The following is a 17,062-nucleotide window of genomic DNA, read 5'->3' on the forward strand; positions in this document are numbered from 1 at the left end:
TCCTATGAACTCAACCTTTAAGAATTAAGTTTCTAGATTCTTCTATAGTTGATCAAAGGCAGACTTGCTGAATAAGTGTATTCTCCCAGAGGGACGTTCCAGAGGACACGCTCATTTAGACGTAGAAGACCGGGTGTAGCGATTGAAGGAGATCAGCAGGGTTTCTTCAAATTGATACCTGGCAAGCAAACAGAAATAAATGAGTTGGCTCCACGGCGAGGGAGTCACCAAGGCTATCTTCTCCAATTCTTTCAAAACTTACAGCTGAATCCTCATACCCCACCAATTCTTCTGAGGGTACAGGATGAGAAGAGGGATCTACCCATAGTTTGTCTGGACTGTCCAAAGCTTTGGTTGAGTTTGCTGAAGACACAGATCAGAGCAAGAGCTATAGGGATAACTGTAGGGAAACACGCCAAAATAATGGCGGTCTCTTCCTAGGCATCAAATATCCTATGTAACCAACATCCTCACTGAGCCATCTGCAAACCTCCTCTTCTCTTTGTTGTCCAGCTGATTAGAGTTATTTTCATCACAAAATGCTCTCCAGTAAGCAAGTTAATTTATGGAGTATCACCATTGCTCAGCATGTGTGTGCATCATGAAAGGATGGATGAATGGGTGGGTGGGTGGATGGATAGATACATGATACAGAGGAATACATGTAGGTAGATGGAGAAATGACAGAGAAATGAGAGAGAGAGATGACAGGATGATAGATAGATGATGGATAGATACAGAGACAGACAAAGTATAACCTGGTTTATCTGGATAGACAATAGAGATATATTAAATAATTAGGGGAGATACCAAATAGCATGTAGAATGTGTGTTCTATAGACTTCAATCCCTGGAATACTTCAGAGATGGGAAGAGCACAGAGTACGCTGGTCACAAACATCCTGGAGGGTGTGAGACCCAAGACTGTGTAAGGTTTGGGTGAGTGCCAAACAGGGTGTGTGCCATTTTAACACCCCCTAACCCATTAGAACGTCAGCTTCAAAGACATAACCAAGTTCCCTGTGGATCACAGTCCTTTCCCTTCTCCTTGCTCTGCCTTCTCCCCTGAATTGTCCTCACAGGGCTTAGCTGGGACAAGGAGAGACTGGAGTGAGGGTCAGGAAGAGCCATTTCACACTTTATCAGGTGTCATTCTGATGGGTCATTCACAACACTCACAACAACCTGTTTCCATATCCCCAGAGAACAAGTTAGCAATAAATATGGAGCAGTAGCCAAGTGCATGAGAGCAGACTGGAGGATAGATTATAGGAGATAGGGGTTCCACAAGGAGGGAGGGACAAAAAGCCATGAAAAGAACATGTCCCAGAAGTGGTGGCCATTAGGAAGACCCTGTGGGCTTCAGGACTCAGGTGGAAGCATGACGAAAATGGATGGCATCTGAGGAAGACTCCTTGGGTAGCCAGATGAATGGGAGCAGGAAGGGACTGAAAGGGGGAAATTTTTGCTGAGAACATTGCAGTTACTCAAACCAGGAATGGTGAGTCACCAGACCCTGGGGTAGTATAAATGGAAAAGAAAAAATGAGAGACTTTAATGAACAGAATGATACCTGGTGGACGTGGGGAAGGGTGGGTGTTAAGATGGGGGAGGGTAAAGAGGAGAGATGGACTATGGTCAGGGACCTTCACATTGCCTTCTGCCTTTGTAGGTATCAGGTAATAGGGTGGACACAGAACAGTGTGAAGACTTGGGGAAAAAGCAAAGTCATGGCTCCTCTCTGTTGCATCTGGTTGGAAAACCCATAAACCTTGTCGCTTCCTCTGGAAACCATTGCAATTTTAGTGCTAAAATGTTCTTTATGTCATGCCAGCAGTACTGTCCCCATTAACCTTAATTCAGAGATGCTGTTGCTGAAGCAGCAAATGGTTTTGAACCTGAAAGTACCCAGGATTTTTTTTTTTTTTTTACCTTTCTGTGGCATCAACACTATAAAACACGCATCCCTTCCTGAGAAACCTACTCTCTTGGTCTCTGAAACATTATATTCCACAATAACTCTCTGATCCTGCCATCTGGGTCTCCTTCTCTGATCCTTTTTTATAATTTCACATTTTATCTCGGTCCTGATGACTTCAGAATCTACCTTCCAGGCTCGCCCAAGAACTAGTCTTCCCAATTAGAAGGAAGGGCATTTGAATGCCCTCATGTTTGGTTAACACCCTTTCTCAGACATTTCCTGCTGACCCCCATCTTCCTCCCAGCCAGCATCCCCAAGCCATGCATGCTAAGGTTCTCATTTTTTCCTGTTCCCCAGTATGGAAATCTTAGACACCCTGATTTTTCATGTCCTTCCTTCCATAGTTGCAATCCCTCACCAATGTTGATTCATCCTTCAGCAGGTCTTCCAAAGCTCCCAGATCTTTGGCCTTATTCCAGAAACAGTGTCTTGTGCTAGGTGACACCACAGTCAGGCTCATAGTACCTTCCTATTATTGGGGTGGCATCAAAAAGTTTGGTGATGTGGGGTCCCTGGCTGTACTCAGGCCCACAGGGTGAAGTGTGGGGATGACCAGTATCCACCTATGGAAACTTTACCCTTTTTTGTCTTCTATATCAGATTTCCACTTGATGGAATCTTTAACAAGTTTACAGAACCACTGTTCATCTGCAAAGACATGGGCTTTTGATTCCCAAACTGCCACATAAGTAATGGTGGCATTTGATATGTTGCCAAAGACAGCAATGGACATAATATATATTACTATATATGCATATCAAGTGTTATATATACCCATACACATACTCATGAATACAATAAGAATAACATCCACCTATAAGATGCAATGTCTGGGATTTACGTCCCCTCCTCCATAGAGGGACTATCAATGGCTACTCAGTCCGAAATAACCATATCATTGTAGGACTCTCATGAGACCTGTCATTATCTGACCTTCTCTTCTTTTTGTGTCATTGTCTGTTTTCTCCCCTTGAATGTATACCCCATAAGGATTGCGGCTTTGTTTCCCCGCTCACAGCTGATTCCTCATGACCTAGGACAGTCCCTGATTCATAGTACGTACTCAGGAAGTGTCTGTTGCATGAATAGAGGAATCCATTAATTCAGGGAGCTTAAAGAAATGTGGGGCTTATCCTTCCATCATTATCACAGGCTAGCTTATGGGATGTTAGATCGATTCTCCTAAAATGTTGCTTTAATCTTGCTTTCCTCTGCCCCAAACCTCCACGGACCTCCACAGTCCCTTCTGATAATTCAAGGATTTCATAACCATGACCTCCTTTTGCAATTCAACTTTCTAGCCCAAACAACAGCTTTATTTTTCCCTAGACATACTGTGATTTTGCTCATACTTTGCCCATAATATTTACTGCTCCTGGAAAGCCCTTACCCACTCTTTCCTATCCTTTTCCATTCTGCCTGCCCAGATACTTATCATCCAGCATTCCCACTGCATGTTCTGAAGACAACATACAGTTCTGTGAAATACCAGCACCCCAGATCTTCTGACTTCCCTTCCTGCATTCTGTCCACTACACGAATGTTCACCAGCGTGCATGCTGAGAAAACCAGGAGTCCCATGAGGAAAACAGAAAATCCTGGCTTTAATACATTGACCAAATTTCATGGTGCAGGACTTTCCAGTCCTTCCCTTAAAATCCTAATATATGTTGTAAATTAACAAAGGAGGGTTCTAGAATGCGGTGTTTCCTAAACTCAGTTGACCCAAATGCTTTCTCTTCAAGCGGCATCTCCGGGATTTGGCATCCCATGAAATCAACTTCAGGAAATGTCCTAATACTGTCTGAAATTCAGCTCTTTGGCAACACTGATCACTAGCAAGTGCTTTAATTCACTCTCTTCTCTGAATGCCATGAACAGCTGTGTCATTTACTAAGCCCATCGGAACCACTGGTCCTGTGGCAATTTACCTGTTTTGTCTGTACACCTTCTGTCCACAGCCTAGCTAGAAGCGCTTAGAGGGACTGAGCCCTTCTGCATCTAGAGCATGAGCTGTGCACAGCGCTGAGGGTCAGCAGACCCTCACCACAGAAACAAATGAGACTTTTCCACTTGCCCAGTGCTTTAGCGACATCACCTTGCCAATGGCCTTGAGAGTGTCCCTCCCGTAAACTCCCCTTTTGTATGACTCCATGGTTTACTGCTTCACACCGAATGCCCAGACGGTTTTTACTTTAGGGCAGATATACCATCTTCCCTTTGAAATTCTTTTCTTGCTCTCATTTGAAAATATTTACCTGTCATTCACTTTCTACAGATCTTATCACTTTCCCTGTCTATCTCCAGCTTCCTAGCTCTCTGGGAGGCCTGGAAGTTGGGGCCCGGATCTAAAGATACAGACATAAACTTTTTTTATCAGCACATGCCAAAGGCTGAATAGAAGGCTTTTTTTTTTTTTTGTCTGTATGGTGCAAAAAATAATAACAACAATATTTTATTCATTTTCTGGGATTTTGAAAGCTACAGAATCCACAGTAATGGAAGCCTGATGACATTTTAAAAGGATTTTAGTCCAGGTGTCTTAAAAATGTTCTGTTTGATCCCATGCCTTACGTGGGCAGCCGTAGCCATCGAGAATGTAAGTGCCCTTGAAATTATAATAGGAGTTTCTCAAACCGGTGATCTTGAGAGGACTGAAAGGATCTCTCACAAACAGGATGGGGACTGACTTAGATGCACGACAATGAGCCCAGCACTGAGACTAATTTAATCTTTTTACATTTTGTTGCAGTCTTGCGGCAATATCTACAAAGGCCTGGCTCAGACTGGTGCCTGGGGCTGTTTCGATGAGTTTAACCGAATCTCAGTGGAGGTCCTGTCAGTGGTGGCCGTGCAGGTATGGGGGCCAAAGTCAGTGGGAGCCCCATGGTCTTCTTGCCTCACGCTGTGGAAGCCTGCATCCTCTTGCTGTCAAGCTCTGCTCATCTACTTCTGTGTCCCCTTCCCCACTTCGACTCCGTGCCCCCTCACCCTCTAAAATCAGCCCTGGAGCAAGGATATGGGCATCCTGTGAGTCCTTACTGAGGTGGATCTATTTACTGGCCATGGGACTCCATTTCCTCCTCTGTGACAGTGTAACAGGTTCCACCTGCTTCCTGGGGGGCGAGGAGAGGATCAGACTGGATGGAAGGGCCCAGCTCTTGGAAAGGCCATGGACTTTGGAAGTGTCTTCCTTGTTGTAGTCGAGTCTGGGAAAGCTGCTCTACCTCCCTCAGTCCAGTTCCCCTCATTGTGTTTAAAGCGAGGCTCCAGGGTGCCCATGCTGAAGTATGTTCACTTCATACAGCATGTGAAGTATGTGAAGCCTACTTCACATGCTGAAGTACATGTGTACTGTGCCTTCTTCAGTGGGCAGCAGGGAGCCTCTAGAAGCTTCTGTAGGGGAAATTGCTCCCTGCTCGGCAATGGTTTTAAGGAGGGGCTGAGCAGCAGGAAAGTCAGTGGCCATAGTGAAGTCAGTGGCCTCTTGTGGTGGCCCCAGTTGGAGCTGCATCCTCAGTGGGAGACCCCCGGCCTTCCCCCAAAGCCTCCCCATTGCCCCCGCAAAGCATAGCCTTTGCCAACACCTGTTCTCTCCTCCTTCTAGGAAACTTGGTGCCTCGGGGGAGCTTGTGGTCTCAGGCCGCCCCAGGCTACTAGCTCCACAAGCGGTATAAGGGTCTATGCAGTGAAGGAAGCCCGTGGTGATGGCGCTTAGGACACTGGGATGACTGTCCTCCCAGTTTGTGCCTGGGCTCCATACAGCCCAACCACATAATTTCCCTCCTGTCTTTTGCCTTGATTTCCAGAGCAATATGTATAGAGGACAAAACAAGAAAAACAGAGCTGGGCAGGACTCTTCAGTCCCCCTAAGCCTCAGTTTGATTCCTTCAGCGCCAGTGAGTGGAATGGGCGGGGCAGGGGTGTGGACAAGGCAAAAGCTTAGCTCGACAGACCTGCTTCTGGGGGCAAGGGCAGCGCAGACCACCCTGTGTCTGCAGCAGATGGTGGTCCATGGTGGGGAAGCTGACAGAAGCAGCACCCTCCCACTCCCGCTGGCCTGTGCATCCTGACAGGACACCCCTCCCCACCCCAGCATGCTGTCCCCATGCCACAGGCTGTCACCATCCATGTGGGCTGGAACAACAATGGAGCTCACACCATCCACTGATTCCATGGCTCACCTTCATCTCCAGGTGGATCTGGGAGCCATAAGCGATTGGGTGAGAGGGCTCTGTGGGGGTCCCTGCACTTTGCACCCCCCCCACCCCCCGCACAAGGTAGTCAGGCTTTCCATCTCTTGCATTGGCCAGCCTGTTGGTGCTGCCTTTCAGGGACTCTTGCCCTGTCTCTTGATAAGACTTTCGCAAGTTGCAAAACCATGGAGCTCTTCTCTCATTCCCAGGGGCAATGTATGGTTTTCCCTGCCTCTGGATTGTTGGACTTCGTAGGAGTTGGGGTCAGCAGGAAGTCAAAGAGCTGGCTGGAACACTCTCTTGGACTGAGAACCCTCAACTAGCTTGGGCCACAGGTGCTGGCTGGGTGCTTTTCACATCAGTGGCTTGAAATCAGGTGTGACGGGAGTCCTCTCACAATGGAAACTGGCAAATCCTACAAATCAAGCATTTCGTTCTCCTGGCGAGCTGGGTCTTCAGCATTTACCAGCACACTTCTGCCTTGTCAGAATATGTCAGTGCTGCCAGATTTTTTAAATTCTAAAGAGAAGCTGAAATTCCAGATTTTTATTTAAAAAAAAAAAATCTCCAGGTTTCTGGAAGTTGACAACTCAATCAATTAAAAAAGGAAAGAAAGAAAAGAGAAACACGCTTGAGCATGAGAAACATGGCACTGGCTGCGTTCACCTCTGTGTGGTCACTTCAGAACTTAGAAGGACCAGGATTAAGGCCCCTTTCAGCTCTGTGTGAATTTGGGGATAGAGGATGTAGAGTGAATAAAATATGAGCTTGAATATTACATGAATAAAATAGAGCTTTCTCTGAGTACTAATTCTGGGCCTAGGATGGTTCCGAGAGTTGGGAGAGAAGCTTAAGCTCTTTGAGGCCATGAGTGTCGGGATTGATAACCATAATTATACCATGTACCTGGGGTTTTTCTCCTTCCTCCACTGTAGACACCTGGCAACTCATGGATCACCCATCTTTTTTACTCCCTTTCCCACCATCCTCTGTTAGTTCTACCTACTGTAATGTCTACCTCTCTCATCTCTGCTGGTAGGAGTTTCCACATCCTCCCTTCTGGCTGCTGGCCTTACTGCAGAGGGCCTTTCTCTTCTCACCAGTCAGGCTGTGTTGAGATGACTGCCCTCCCTGAAATCCCTTAGCCTCAACAGTTACCCCCATGGTGTCCCAGTGCAACAGGGTTGCCAAAGGGCCATCTCGGTGTGCCTCCAAGAAGCCCTGGGGAAGAGCCAACAAGAAGCAGTGAGAGCCAGACCAGGGTCAGTGTAGAGCTCATCTTGGGTTCCAGAGATTGTGGGAGCAACCCCACATGCAATTGGGATCTTAAACACCTTCTTGTAGGCTGGGATAAACCAGGCAAGGAGGTTAGCAAGTGCTTGTGTGTGCAGTCCATGTCTGAAACCACACAACAATGTTCAGCTCTGGTTCTGCCACCTACCAGCTGGGTGACTTTAGGCAAGTCTATGTCTCAAGTCTCACATCTGTAAAGAGGGTTAATAATAGTACCTACTAGATGCAGTTGTAATAATTATTAAAAGAGTTAATGTGTGTAAAGCATTTAAAGCTCTACAGATAGTAGGCATGTGACAAGTATTAATCTCTGTGATACTACCGACAGCAGTAATGGTGTTGATGATGGTGATGACCATGATGATGGTGGTGGTGATGATGGTGGTCATAATAATGATGGTGGTGATGATGGTGAAGACCATGATGATGATAGTGGTGGTGGTGRTGATGATGATGACCATGATGACCATGATGATGGTGTTGGTGATGGGGGTGGTRAAGACCATGCTGATGGTGATCGGGGTGGTGATGGTGGTGGTCATGATAATGATGATGGTAGTGATGGTGATGCATGATGATGGTGGTAATGATGGTGATAACTATGATGATGGTGGCAGTAGTGGTGGTGGTGGTGATATTGGTGGTGGTTATACTGGTAGTGATGATATTGGTGATGATGGTCATGGTGATGATGATCACAGTGATGATGGTTGTTATGGTGATGATGGTAGTGTGAAAATAGTGGTGATAAGATGATAGTGATGGTGTTGGCCATGATGATGATGGTGACCATAATGATGGTGGTCATGATGATGGTCATGACGATGGTGATGGTGTGGAAATAGCAGTAATGATGGTGGTGGTGGTGGTGACAGTGGTACTGATGACGGTGATGACTATGATGATGATGGAAGTGGTGATTACTATCATTATTATGTGAGCACTGCAGGCCACAGGTTAAAGGGCAATAAAAGGGCATGAGACATGGGGCAGGGAAGGAGGGTCCACACCCAGGTCTCACCAGCCTCCTCGACACTCTTCACTCCTTCTCAGCTGGCCCAACTTCAGACTGTCTTCCCAAACATAATACCCTAAGTGATGAAGCAATACTCACCAGCCACTTTCCCTAACATAATAGATAAACACTGTGAGGGCTGCCTGGGTGGCTCAGTGGGTTAAGCCTCTGCCTTCAGCTCAGGTCATGATCTCAGGGTCCTGGGATCGAGTACTGCATCGGGCTCTCTGCTAGGCAGTGAGCCTGCTTCCTCCTCTCTCTCTCTCTCTACTTGTGATCTCTCTCTGTCAAATAAATAAAAAATCTTTAAAAACAAAAAAAGATAAACACTGTGAATTCACCTTATTTTGAAACTGCCCAACAGAATGTCCTAGTAGGTTCTCCAAAGTTCCTTTTTGCTTCTGGAATTAAGTAAGTTCAACCCAGAATTCTGGATGCTTTCATATTCCAGTCTCGGCATACACCTGTAGGAAAGACATTCTCAAGAAAGTGGTCTGACAACAGCCTGGGCAGAATCTGAGCCCATCCCGTTTAAAATCCTACACCCGTCCAAGGAGAAAATTGCACTTAATTATTCCCGCAGCAATCCAGGCTGGCATGTTGGTTCAGAAGCCACACCAGCTGTGATCGCTCTCCCCCATCCCCCCACCCCCTTCTCTGTCTCCTCCTCTGGCTCCTTGCCCGTCTGTGCTCCTCTTCCCCGTAACTTCTCCAAAAGTGTGTGTGCTCCAGCGTTCTTGGAGGTGGGTTTTTTCATGTCTCTGTCAGATTGGTCAAGCAGAACTGCATATGTGATTGGGACAAAGTGTGGCATTTGTGAGAGCAATTACTCTGCTATTTTAAAAATGTATAAAATACACTTACCCTTTTTTCCCCCCAGAATTTTGCCAGTACCATCTCAATCAGCTTGCTAGGCCCTGTGTCCAGAGATCCGTGTCTGCAGGACACACTCTACCGCCCCCCTCCCTCCAGCCCCCGTCCCTCTCCATGCTCCCTGACCAGACATTTCTGCCATGTCCCTTCCTTCCCCATGGCACAGGTATGCTGGGGCCAAGGAAGGAAGCAGCAAGAAGCGACAGATCAGTTAACAAGGCCTTGGGAGGCCACCACAGCAGTGTTCCAAGGACTCAGGGCACCGAACACATGCTAGGGTCTCAGAACCAAGGGAGCTTCCCACGTACCACTCTTTATAGAGGAGCCAAAGGTCTAAGGTGAAAACATGAAATTACTTTTTTTTTCCTAAAGTACAAAGCGTGAGTGGGTTACACTTCCTGCAAACTGCAATCTGCTTTTGCAGAGAGAAGGATGAAGTGAGCAAGGCAGGATTTTAGTACCACATGGCATCTAGGGGCAAGGTCTGGACCATGAAGTGGGCCACTTCCCTAGAATGGAAAGGGCAAGGTAGAGGGGCTTGGAGGAAAAAACTGGGAGGATTCAGGCAACTCTGAGCTAGTTGACGACCTCCTTGACATCTGTCACCTGCAGAAAAGATGGTGTGACCATTAGCCTTCATGAGTGTATCTGATAAAAGTCTCCAGCCTAGGTGGGAGGATGTCAGGGTAGAACCCTCCATGATACCCACCAGCTTTTAGCCTTGGAAGGGAAAGACCTCATTCTTAAGAGATCCCATCAGCACCCCCAGGGTCAGACATGCACACGAGGCTTGTGCAGGATCCTGGACCAATCATCTGCAATCGGGGCTGGCCTGCGATACAGAGAGGTCAGAACTCTGACCCCCTAGCCCAAACCCGGTGGGTCTTGATAGGTTCACTTTCTCTTCCAGCCTCCACAGCCTTTAATCATCCCTCTCTCGTGGAGCTCACTTTCTGCCTTCTGCTTTACATGCGTCTGACCTCAAGACCCACCAGCTCGAGCCGGGTTGGCCCACGTTAGCGGGCTGCAGAGACATGTCCTGTCCATGGCAGGTGGGGCAGAGGGAGTGGAAGGCGCAGGTGCACCAAGGGGGAGGGGCCAGCCTACAGGTCTGATGGGGACACCGTGGGCAGGGGGGAGGAGTGGAAATCCAAGAATTAACCAGACCATGGTAGTTCTTGAATTGAGCATATATCCAAATCATCTGGAGGGCTTACCCATCAACTGGACCCCACCCCAGAATTTCAGACTGGGTCAGCCGGGGGTGGAGCTAAGAATTTGCAAAGGAATTTGATAGGCCCCAGGATGCCAAATGGTGGAGGAGCCCCTCGTACCTTCTTGCCTTTAATTTCCTCACTGGTAAAATGATTTTGTGGACCAGGGTTTCCCCAACTTTGGCATGTTCAATGTCTTGAGCCTGATAATTCCAGAAATTCCACCCCCTCCAACTTGAGACAACAAAAATGTCTCCAGCCATGGCCAGATGTCCCTTGGGGAGGGCAGGTACAAAATCACCCCTAGTTGAGAACACTGGTTTCTACGTAGCCGTGTGTGTGTGTGTGCTTTCTTTAGTGAGTGAATGTGCCTTTTCTTACCTCATGGGAACACAGGTCTCCAAATTATGATTATTTTCAGAGCAAAACAAAATTCCCCCAAAAGGTACATGTCTGATGCGGAGCCATGCATGGCTGGCACACTGTCCTTCTGGTAAAAGGCAGTTTGGGGAAGGGCCTAATGAGAGCACGAGCCCTGGGACCAGATTGCCCAGTTGGTAACTCTGGTTGTCCCACGTACCAACTGTTAGACAGCTGGCAAGTTTCTTTTTCTTTTTTTCTTGAAACTTTTTATTCTTAATTGACTTTAGACTTACACTATGAGTCATAGAAACAGCTTCGCTTTCCCTTGTGCCCCTCACCTCACCTCCCTAAACTCGGCGTCTTGCATAACTGGGTCACAGCTTTTTAAAATGAGGTTTCCCTACCTTTAAAATGAGGATCTGCCCATCTCGCCCACCTATTGAGTGGACCCAACAGGACAACTCACGGCAAACACTCAGACACTCCAGCTTTGAATCGGCTCCATACTCTCGCTCACGAGCGCCCCCTGTAGAATTTCACGTGAAAGGACATGCCGCGGTGCTATGGTGCCCGGTAGATTCTGCCTGAGAGTGAGGTTCTGGGGCTAGGGTGTTGCAGGAGGGGAGGGGGAGTCACTGTGAGTGGCTGAAAGGGTCCTGGGCTCTAGCCTTCACCCAAGGGTATCAGGGCAATCAGTAAATGGCAACTAAACTCACTTTCCCACCCTATAAGATGGTGCATATTCCGCATATTTGATAGCTGAGAGGCCTGGGGCCATGGGAGAGAGCCCATTCTTAACCACCCACATAAGCTGCGGTTTGATGGGGGAGGGGGTGCTGTACAGGGCTGTGCCATGAGCCCCACGTGTGCAGCGTGCTGGAGACCACCTGTCCCACAACGGCATTGCCATTCTGTGTGCAGAAGAGAGGTTTCAGTCTCAAACTAATTGCCGTGAGCTCAAATGCGTTTGGTCTCAAGAGCTTTACTTTGGGGAAAGGAGCAGAATCTTAACTGTAGACCCATCCCATGTTCTGGTGAGTTCCGCCCAGCCAGGAACTGGAGAGAGCCTTGCTCTGTGGTAGGTGGCCCAGCTGCTTCCTGTCTTTCTCTTCCACTTCGGCTCCTGCTGTCCATCTGTCGTCCTTCTGTCTGTCCATCTCTCCCTTCCATAAGTGTTCCGGTTCTGGCTCTGTCCTTCTCTGTTTCTGTCTGTCCCCTCTCTCCCAGACACGCACCTACAGCCCAGTCTTCCCAAAAGGCTTGGCTCTTCTAAACACCCTGACCATGACCGACGTGACTAGAGCTCACTCAAAACCTTGCACTGCCCACCCTCTCCCCGCTCTGCCTGCTGTCAGTTTTTGCTTTCAGGAACCCCGAGAAGCTGGAGATACTCGGCGACATTCCGGGGCCGGGCCAAACAAGCGTGTCCCTCTTGTCTTCCCTCCGTCTGTCATGGATCATTTTTGTACATGCTTTTCCAAAGCGCCATGTGTGAAAAACAGCGGTTCTGTTTCTGTCTCTGCTCCCACTGCTGTAAGAGTGATCTAGAATGTAGAGCTGACCAGGTCAAGCTTCAGCTTACGTCCCCACATTGAAGAACAAGTCTGATCTCTTCAGAAAGGCCCTCCTAGCCCTCAGGGATGTGGGTCCGGCCTTACTTTGCCATCTCCGGGGCACCCGATCCCTAAAGAGGTAGGCTATGATCACAGTGTCTGTTCTAGAGACGTGGTCAGAGGAGGTAAGCCAGGCTGAGGACCACATTAACAATTCCCAATGCCTTTCTTAAGCGTTTTCTGTATGCTAAGCTCTTTGCAGGCTTGATTTCATTTAATCTTCAGCACAAGCCCTGGGGGTAGGTCCTGGTATTCCCTCCGTCATGCAGGGCCAAGAGCCCAGGCTCCCGAGTCCCCTTGCCCGGATTCAAGTCCGGAACATGACCACTTACTAGTGGTGCAAGGTCAGGCAAACTACCCCTCTGCCTAGTGCTTCTGGTTCATCATCGAGGATTGGGTTCGAAAGATCTTGGTGGAGAGCAAATGAATTAATATGCAAGAAGCCCTCAGAACAGTGCCCAGGGAGTGGGGTTAGACACCTTCTCACTGTTCACTCCCAACCCCTTAGCTGCTGTGCTGCCAGTACAGATATGGGCAACTAGATTTCTTCTGGACAGGCAGGAGACGGTCCAGGGAGCCACCACTGTGCCTGTCCTTCAGGGGAAGGGGCCCCGGAGCAGGTGTCACCACGCTTCCCAGCCTTAGCTAGCACCCCACCCTCGGAACATGGTGAAGACCTTTTCCGTCGACTCGCTCACCAGGTCAAAAGCATTCAAGATGCAATCCGAGACAAGAAGCAGCGGTTCAACTTCCTTGGGGAGGAGATCAGCCTGGATCCTTCTGTGGGAATCTTCATCACCATGAACCCGGGCTACGCCGGCCGCACGGAGCTCCCAGAGAACCTCAAGGCTCTCTTCAGGTGAGTGTCTGCCCTGCCCTGCACAAGGGCCCAGCCCAGAAGCTGCTCCTGTTTTCTTCACCGCAAATGGTTGCCATACATATTAGAAGAAATCTGGAACACATAACAAAGTAGAGTTTATAAAACCACCTTTCCTTCTATCACCGGTAAAATCATTTCTTGCTGAATTCTATTCTGTTCTCCTTTAGATGGGTATTTTGAAGTCCTACATTTGTGGTCAGCACACAGTTTCATGTTGGTTTTTTGTTTTTTGGGTTTTTTTTCCCCACTTCGTACTCTATCATAATCCTAACAGAAATCATCTCTTCTGTTATATGGTCTTAAGAAATCTCATTTCATGGCTCCATTTTATTCTGCCAAGTACATGGCCCACGGTGTAATTAAGTACCCCCCATATTTAAATATTAAGACAGTTTCTAACATTTAAAAGAAATGTATACATACTGCTGTAATGTGCATCTTTGTACATAAGTCCTTTTCTCTGTATGTTTGATTATTTTCTTTGGCTAGCTTCCCAGCAGTGGAATCACTGAGTCAACAGGGAGGTGCGTTTTCAAGGCTCTTGATATACATCGACAAATTACTTTCTGTACGAGAGCACTGCCGAACCGCACTCCTGGTAGTGAGGCACAAGAACGCCTCTTCTGTTTCCCCTTGGCCACTGGTGGAGATTGCCATGCTTTAAAATCTGGTATCGTAATAAGAAAATGCAAATGCATTTTCTAGAAGGGGCTGGAGTCTCTGTTCTTTGTCTCAGGGCAGAGAAGGCAGCCCAGCTGCAGAAGATGCCTTGTGGCTTCTGATTCTCTGCCTGCTGGACCGTGACCTAAGCCAGAGAGGCCCTGGGAGTCATGACACAGAGGTCGGCTTCATCTGGGGACCCAGAACCCCTGCACTCTCGGGGACGTGGAGCCCAGGAAACCGCTGAACCACCCCTGTGCACTCCATCCCTCAGTCCGGTCGCTGTGTGCTCCAGCAGTGGCAGATCCCTGTGTCACAGGAGTGACAGAGTGTCACAGAGTGTGGGCATCCCCCATCCAGGCCCATGGCCACTGCTACCAAGAGCTGGTTGGAATATCACCAGGCTGCCCCACGTGGTAGCTGTTCATTTACACATTTGTATTTAAGTGAGCTTTGTGTTCACAAGCAATAGCAGAGGTAGCTTATCACCCTGATCAGAGCCACTCTTTGCAATTTCCCTGCCAAATTTAAAGGGAACGTTTACACCAGAAAATCGAAAGGGGGTGGAGAAAAATATGCATAAAAACAATAAATATGAACATCTACTTTTATACTTCATTTTCACAAAAGCCCTACCTGTGAGCTGGGTACCCCCCTCGTACAGGGAGAAAACAGGGCCAGCACATTGCCCAGGTCGGAACCGTTCCTGGCATTAGCTAGGAGCCTAGGCAGCAAGCCACAGAACAGGGTTTCAGACCCAGACAGACTGACTCCAGAACTCTTGCCCTCCCCATCTGAAAACTATCGTCCAGAGATGGTTGTAGCCCTTTGGCAAGCTCCCTTCCAATATCTAGTGGGCATAGTATTTCTTTTTCAAACTTAGGATAAGACCCAATCTAAGGTACGGCCCTGCCTTCGTTAACTAATATTTTCCCATCCCATTAAATAGTTTTCCTCCTCTAGCATTATTTTCCATGGCCTTCTGTTCTGTGGATACATACTTTTTATTTTAAGATTTTTTAAAAATTTATTTATTTGACAGAGAGATCACAAGTAGGCAGAGAGGCAGGCAGAGAGAGAAGAGGAAGCAGGCTCCCTGCTGAGCAGAGAGCCCGATGCGGGGCTCGATCCCAGGACCCTGGGATCGTGACCTGAGCCGAAGGCAGAGGCTTAACCTACTGAGCCAACCAGGCATCCCAGTGGACTCATACTTAACCTTATTTCAAGCTGCAAAATAATTTTGAGACTCTACATGTTTGGTTCCCCCTTTGAATTTGAACACAATGAAAATAATTTAAGGGAAAAATGTTCTTGAATGATATGTTTTCAAAAATTTTATATCTGTCTAGGGAAAACGCAGCTAAATGTAAACAATCTTAGGCCCCTGTTACATACCTAATAAATTAACTTTAAAAATAAGTAATTTAAAAATCAAATGTTTCCAGAGCTAGTGGGGGGGGCAGAAACTATATTAAATCCTTATAGACAAAAATTCCCCTCTGTTCCCATACATGCCATTTCTTTTAAAACTGTATTTATTTATTTTAAAGAAAGAGAGAACATGAGAGCAGGGTGAGGGGAAGGGATGGAGAGAGAATCCCAAGCAGACTCTGCACCGAGCACGGAGCTCAGTGTGGCATTCAGTCTCATGACACTGACATCTGACCTGAGCCGAAATCAAGTCAGTCACTTAACCAGCTAAGCCACCCAGGCGCCCCTCATATATGCATTCTTTGGCCAGATGGAGTTAGTGGGTATTTATTTTAGACCTTAGCATCAGATGTTCGCATTTGTATGTACATAAGCACAGTTAAATAAGCCCCAGGTGTCTAGACTTGGAGGAGACATGCACTGTGAAAATGAGAAATAGATTCTTATCCATCTCCTTGGACAAGAGAGTCCATATCTTTAATCCTTAGCCAATTCAGCCCTAAATTGGGAATCTCCGATCAAACCCTTGCTAAGGGCTATTTATATCACAGATCCCTCTGTCCGTGACCTCCACCAGTGTCGCTTGTCTTCCAAGCCTCCCTTCACCTGTGGGTGGGAAACCATCTTGGTCCTCTGTCTTCCCATTCACAGGCCTTGTGCAATGGTGGTTCCCGACTTTGAGCTGATCTGCGAGATCATGCTGGTAGCAGAAGGATTCATTGAAGCACGATCGTTAGCCAGAAAGTTCATCACCCTTTACCAGCTGTGCAAAGAGCTGCTCTCAAAACAGGTACTCTCTCCAATTTGGCTGGACCACCAGTCCAGTGGGATCGCCTGGCTCTAAATGGGGTCTGGGCCAACGTAGGGGAATCTTCTCACAGAGAGTCAGTTTTCTGTAAGAATAGTAAAAGCTCTCACCACCTCTACAGCAAAGACTCGTGTTCATGTTCTTAGCCTAGCATTAAAACGAAAACTTATTTGGTCCCCAAACTTTTTTTTTTCCCATAGTTTAGCGTCCTTGGGCTGTTTCCATTGAGTTTCTCCTCCCTTCAGGCCTCTCTTACTAGAACCATCTTTGCAGCCATGGGCACACTCAGCCCCATGAAATCTGACCCAGGTGGATTTCTTTAAAAATCTCTTCTGTGCCGGGGCCCCTGGGTGGCTCAGTGGGTTAAGCCTCTGCCTTCGGCTCAGGTCATGATCTCAGTATATTGGGATCGAGCCCCGCATTGGGCTCTCTGCTCTGCAGGGAGCCTGCTTCCCTCTCTCTCTCCCTCTCTCTCTCTCTGCCTACTTGTGATCTCTGTCTGTCGAATAAATAAATAAAATCTTAAAAAAAAAAAACAAACCTCTTCTGTTTCTCCATGCTTTCTGGGGCTCCTTGCTCACTGTGTTATCTGCTGGCTCCCCAGCACCACGGACTTGCAGGCCAGCGGTCGACATCCACCAATCCAGCCCAAACTTCCCTTTGAGCTCTAAACCTGTATATGTAGCAGTCTACACCACAGCTCCCCGAGCTGGGCCTCTCAAGCCCGTCTTCTTG

At 47.7% G+C, this 17,062-nt stretch overlaps 1 protein-coding gene across 1 annotated transcript in view; it reads left to right on the plus strand.

The window, feature by feature from the left end:
- The window catches only part of DNAH9 (dynein axonemal heavy chain 9), a 313,067-nt gene that overhangs the window by 109,581 nt on the left and 186,424 nt on the right, over positions 1-17,062 (plus strand). The window contains exons 28-30 of the mRNA XM_032840101.1: positions 4,734-4,838; positions 13,250-13,407; positions 16,171-16,309. Coding sequence (XP_032695992.1) covers positions 4,734-4,838; positions 13,250-13,407; positions 16,171-16,309 — 402 coding nt within the window. The remainder of the gene's footprint in view (positions 1-4,733; positions 4,839-13,249; positions 13,408-16,170; positions 16,310-17,062) is intronic.

Source organism: Lontra canadensis, unplaced genomic scaffold (genome assembly GCF_010015895.1).
Source record: "Lontra canadensis isolate GAN:19392208 unplaced genomic scaffold, GSC_riverotter_1.0 scaffold110, whole genome shotgun sequence".
Lineage (NCBI taxonomy): Eukaryota > Metazoa > Chordata > Mammalia > Carnivora > Mustelidae > Lontra > Lontra canadensis.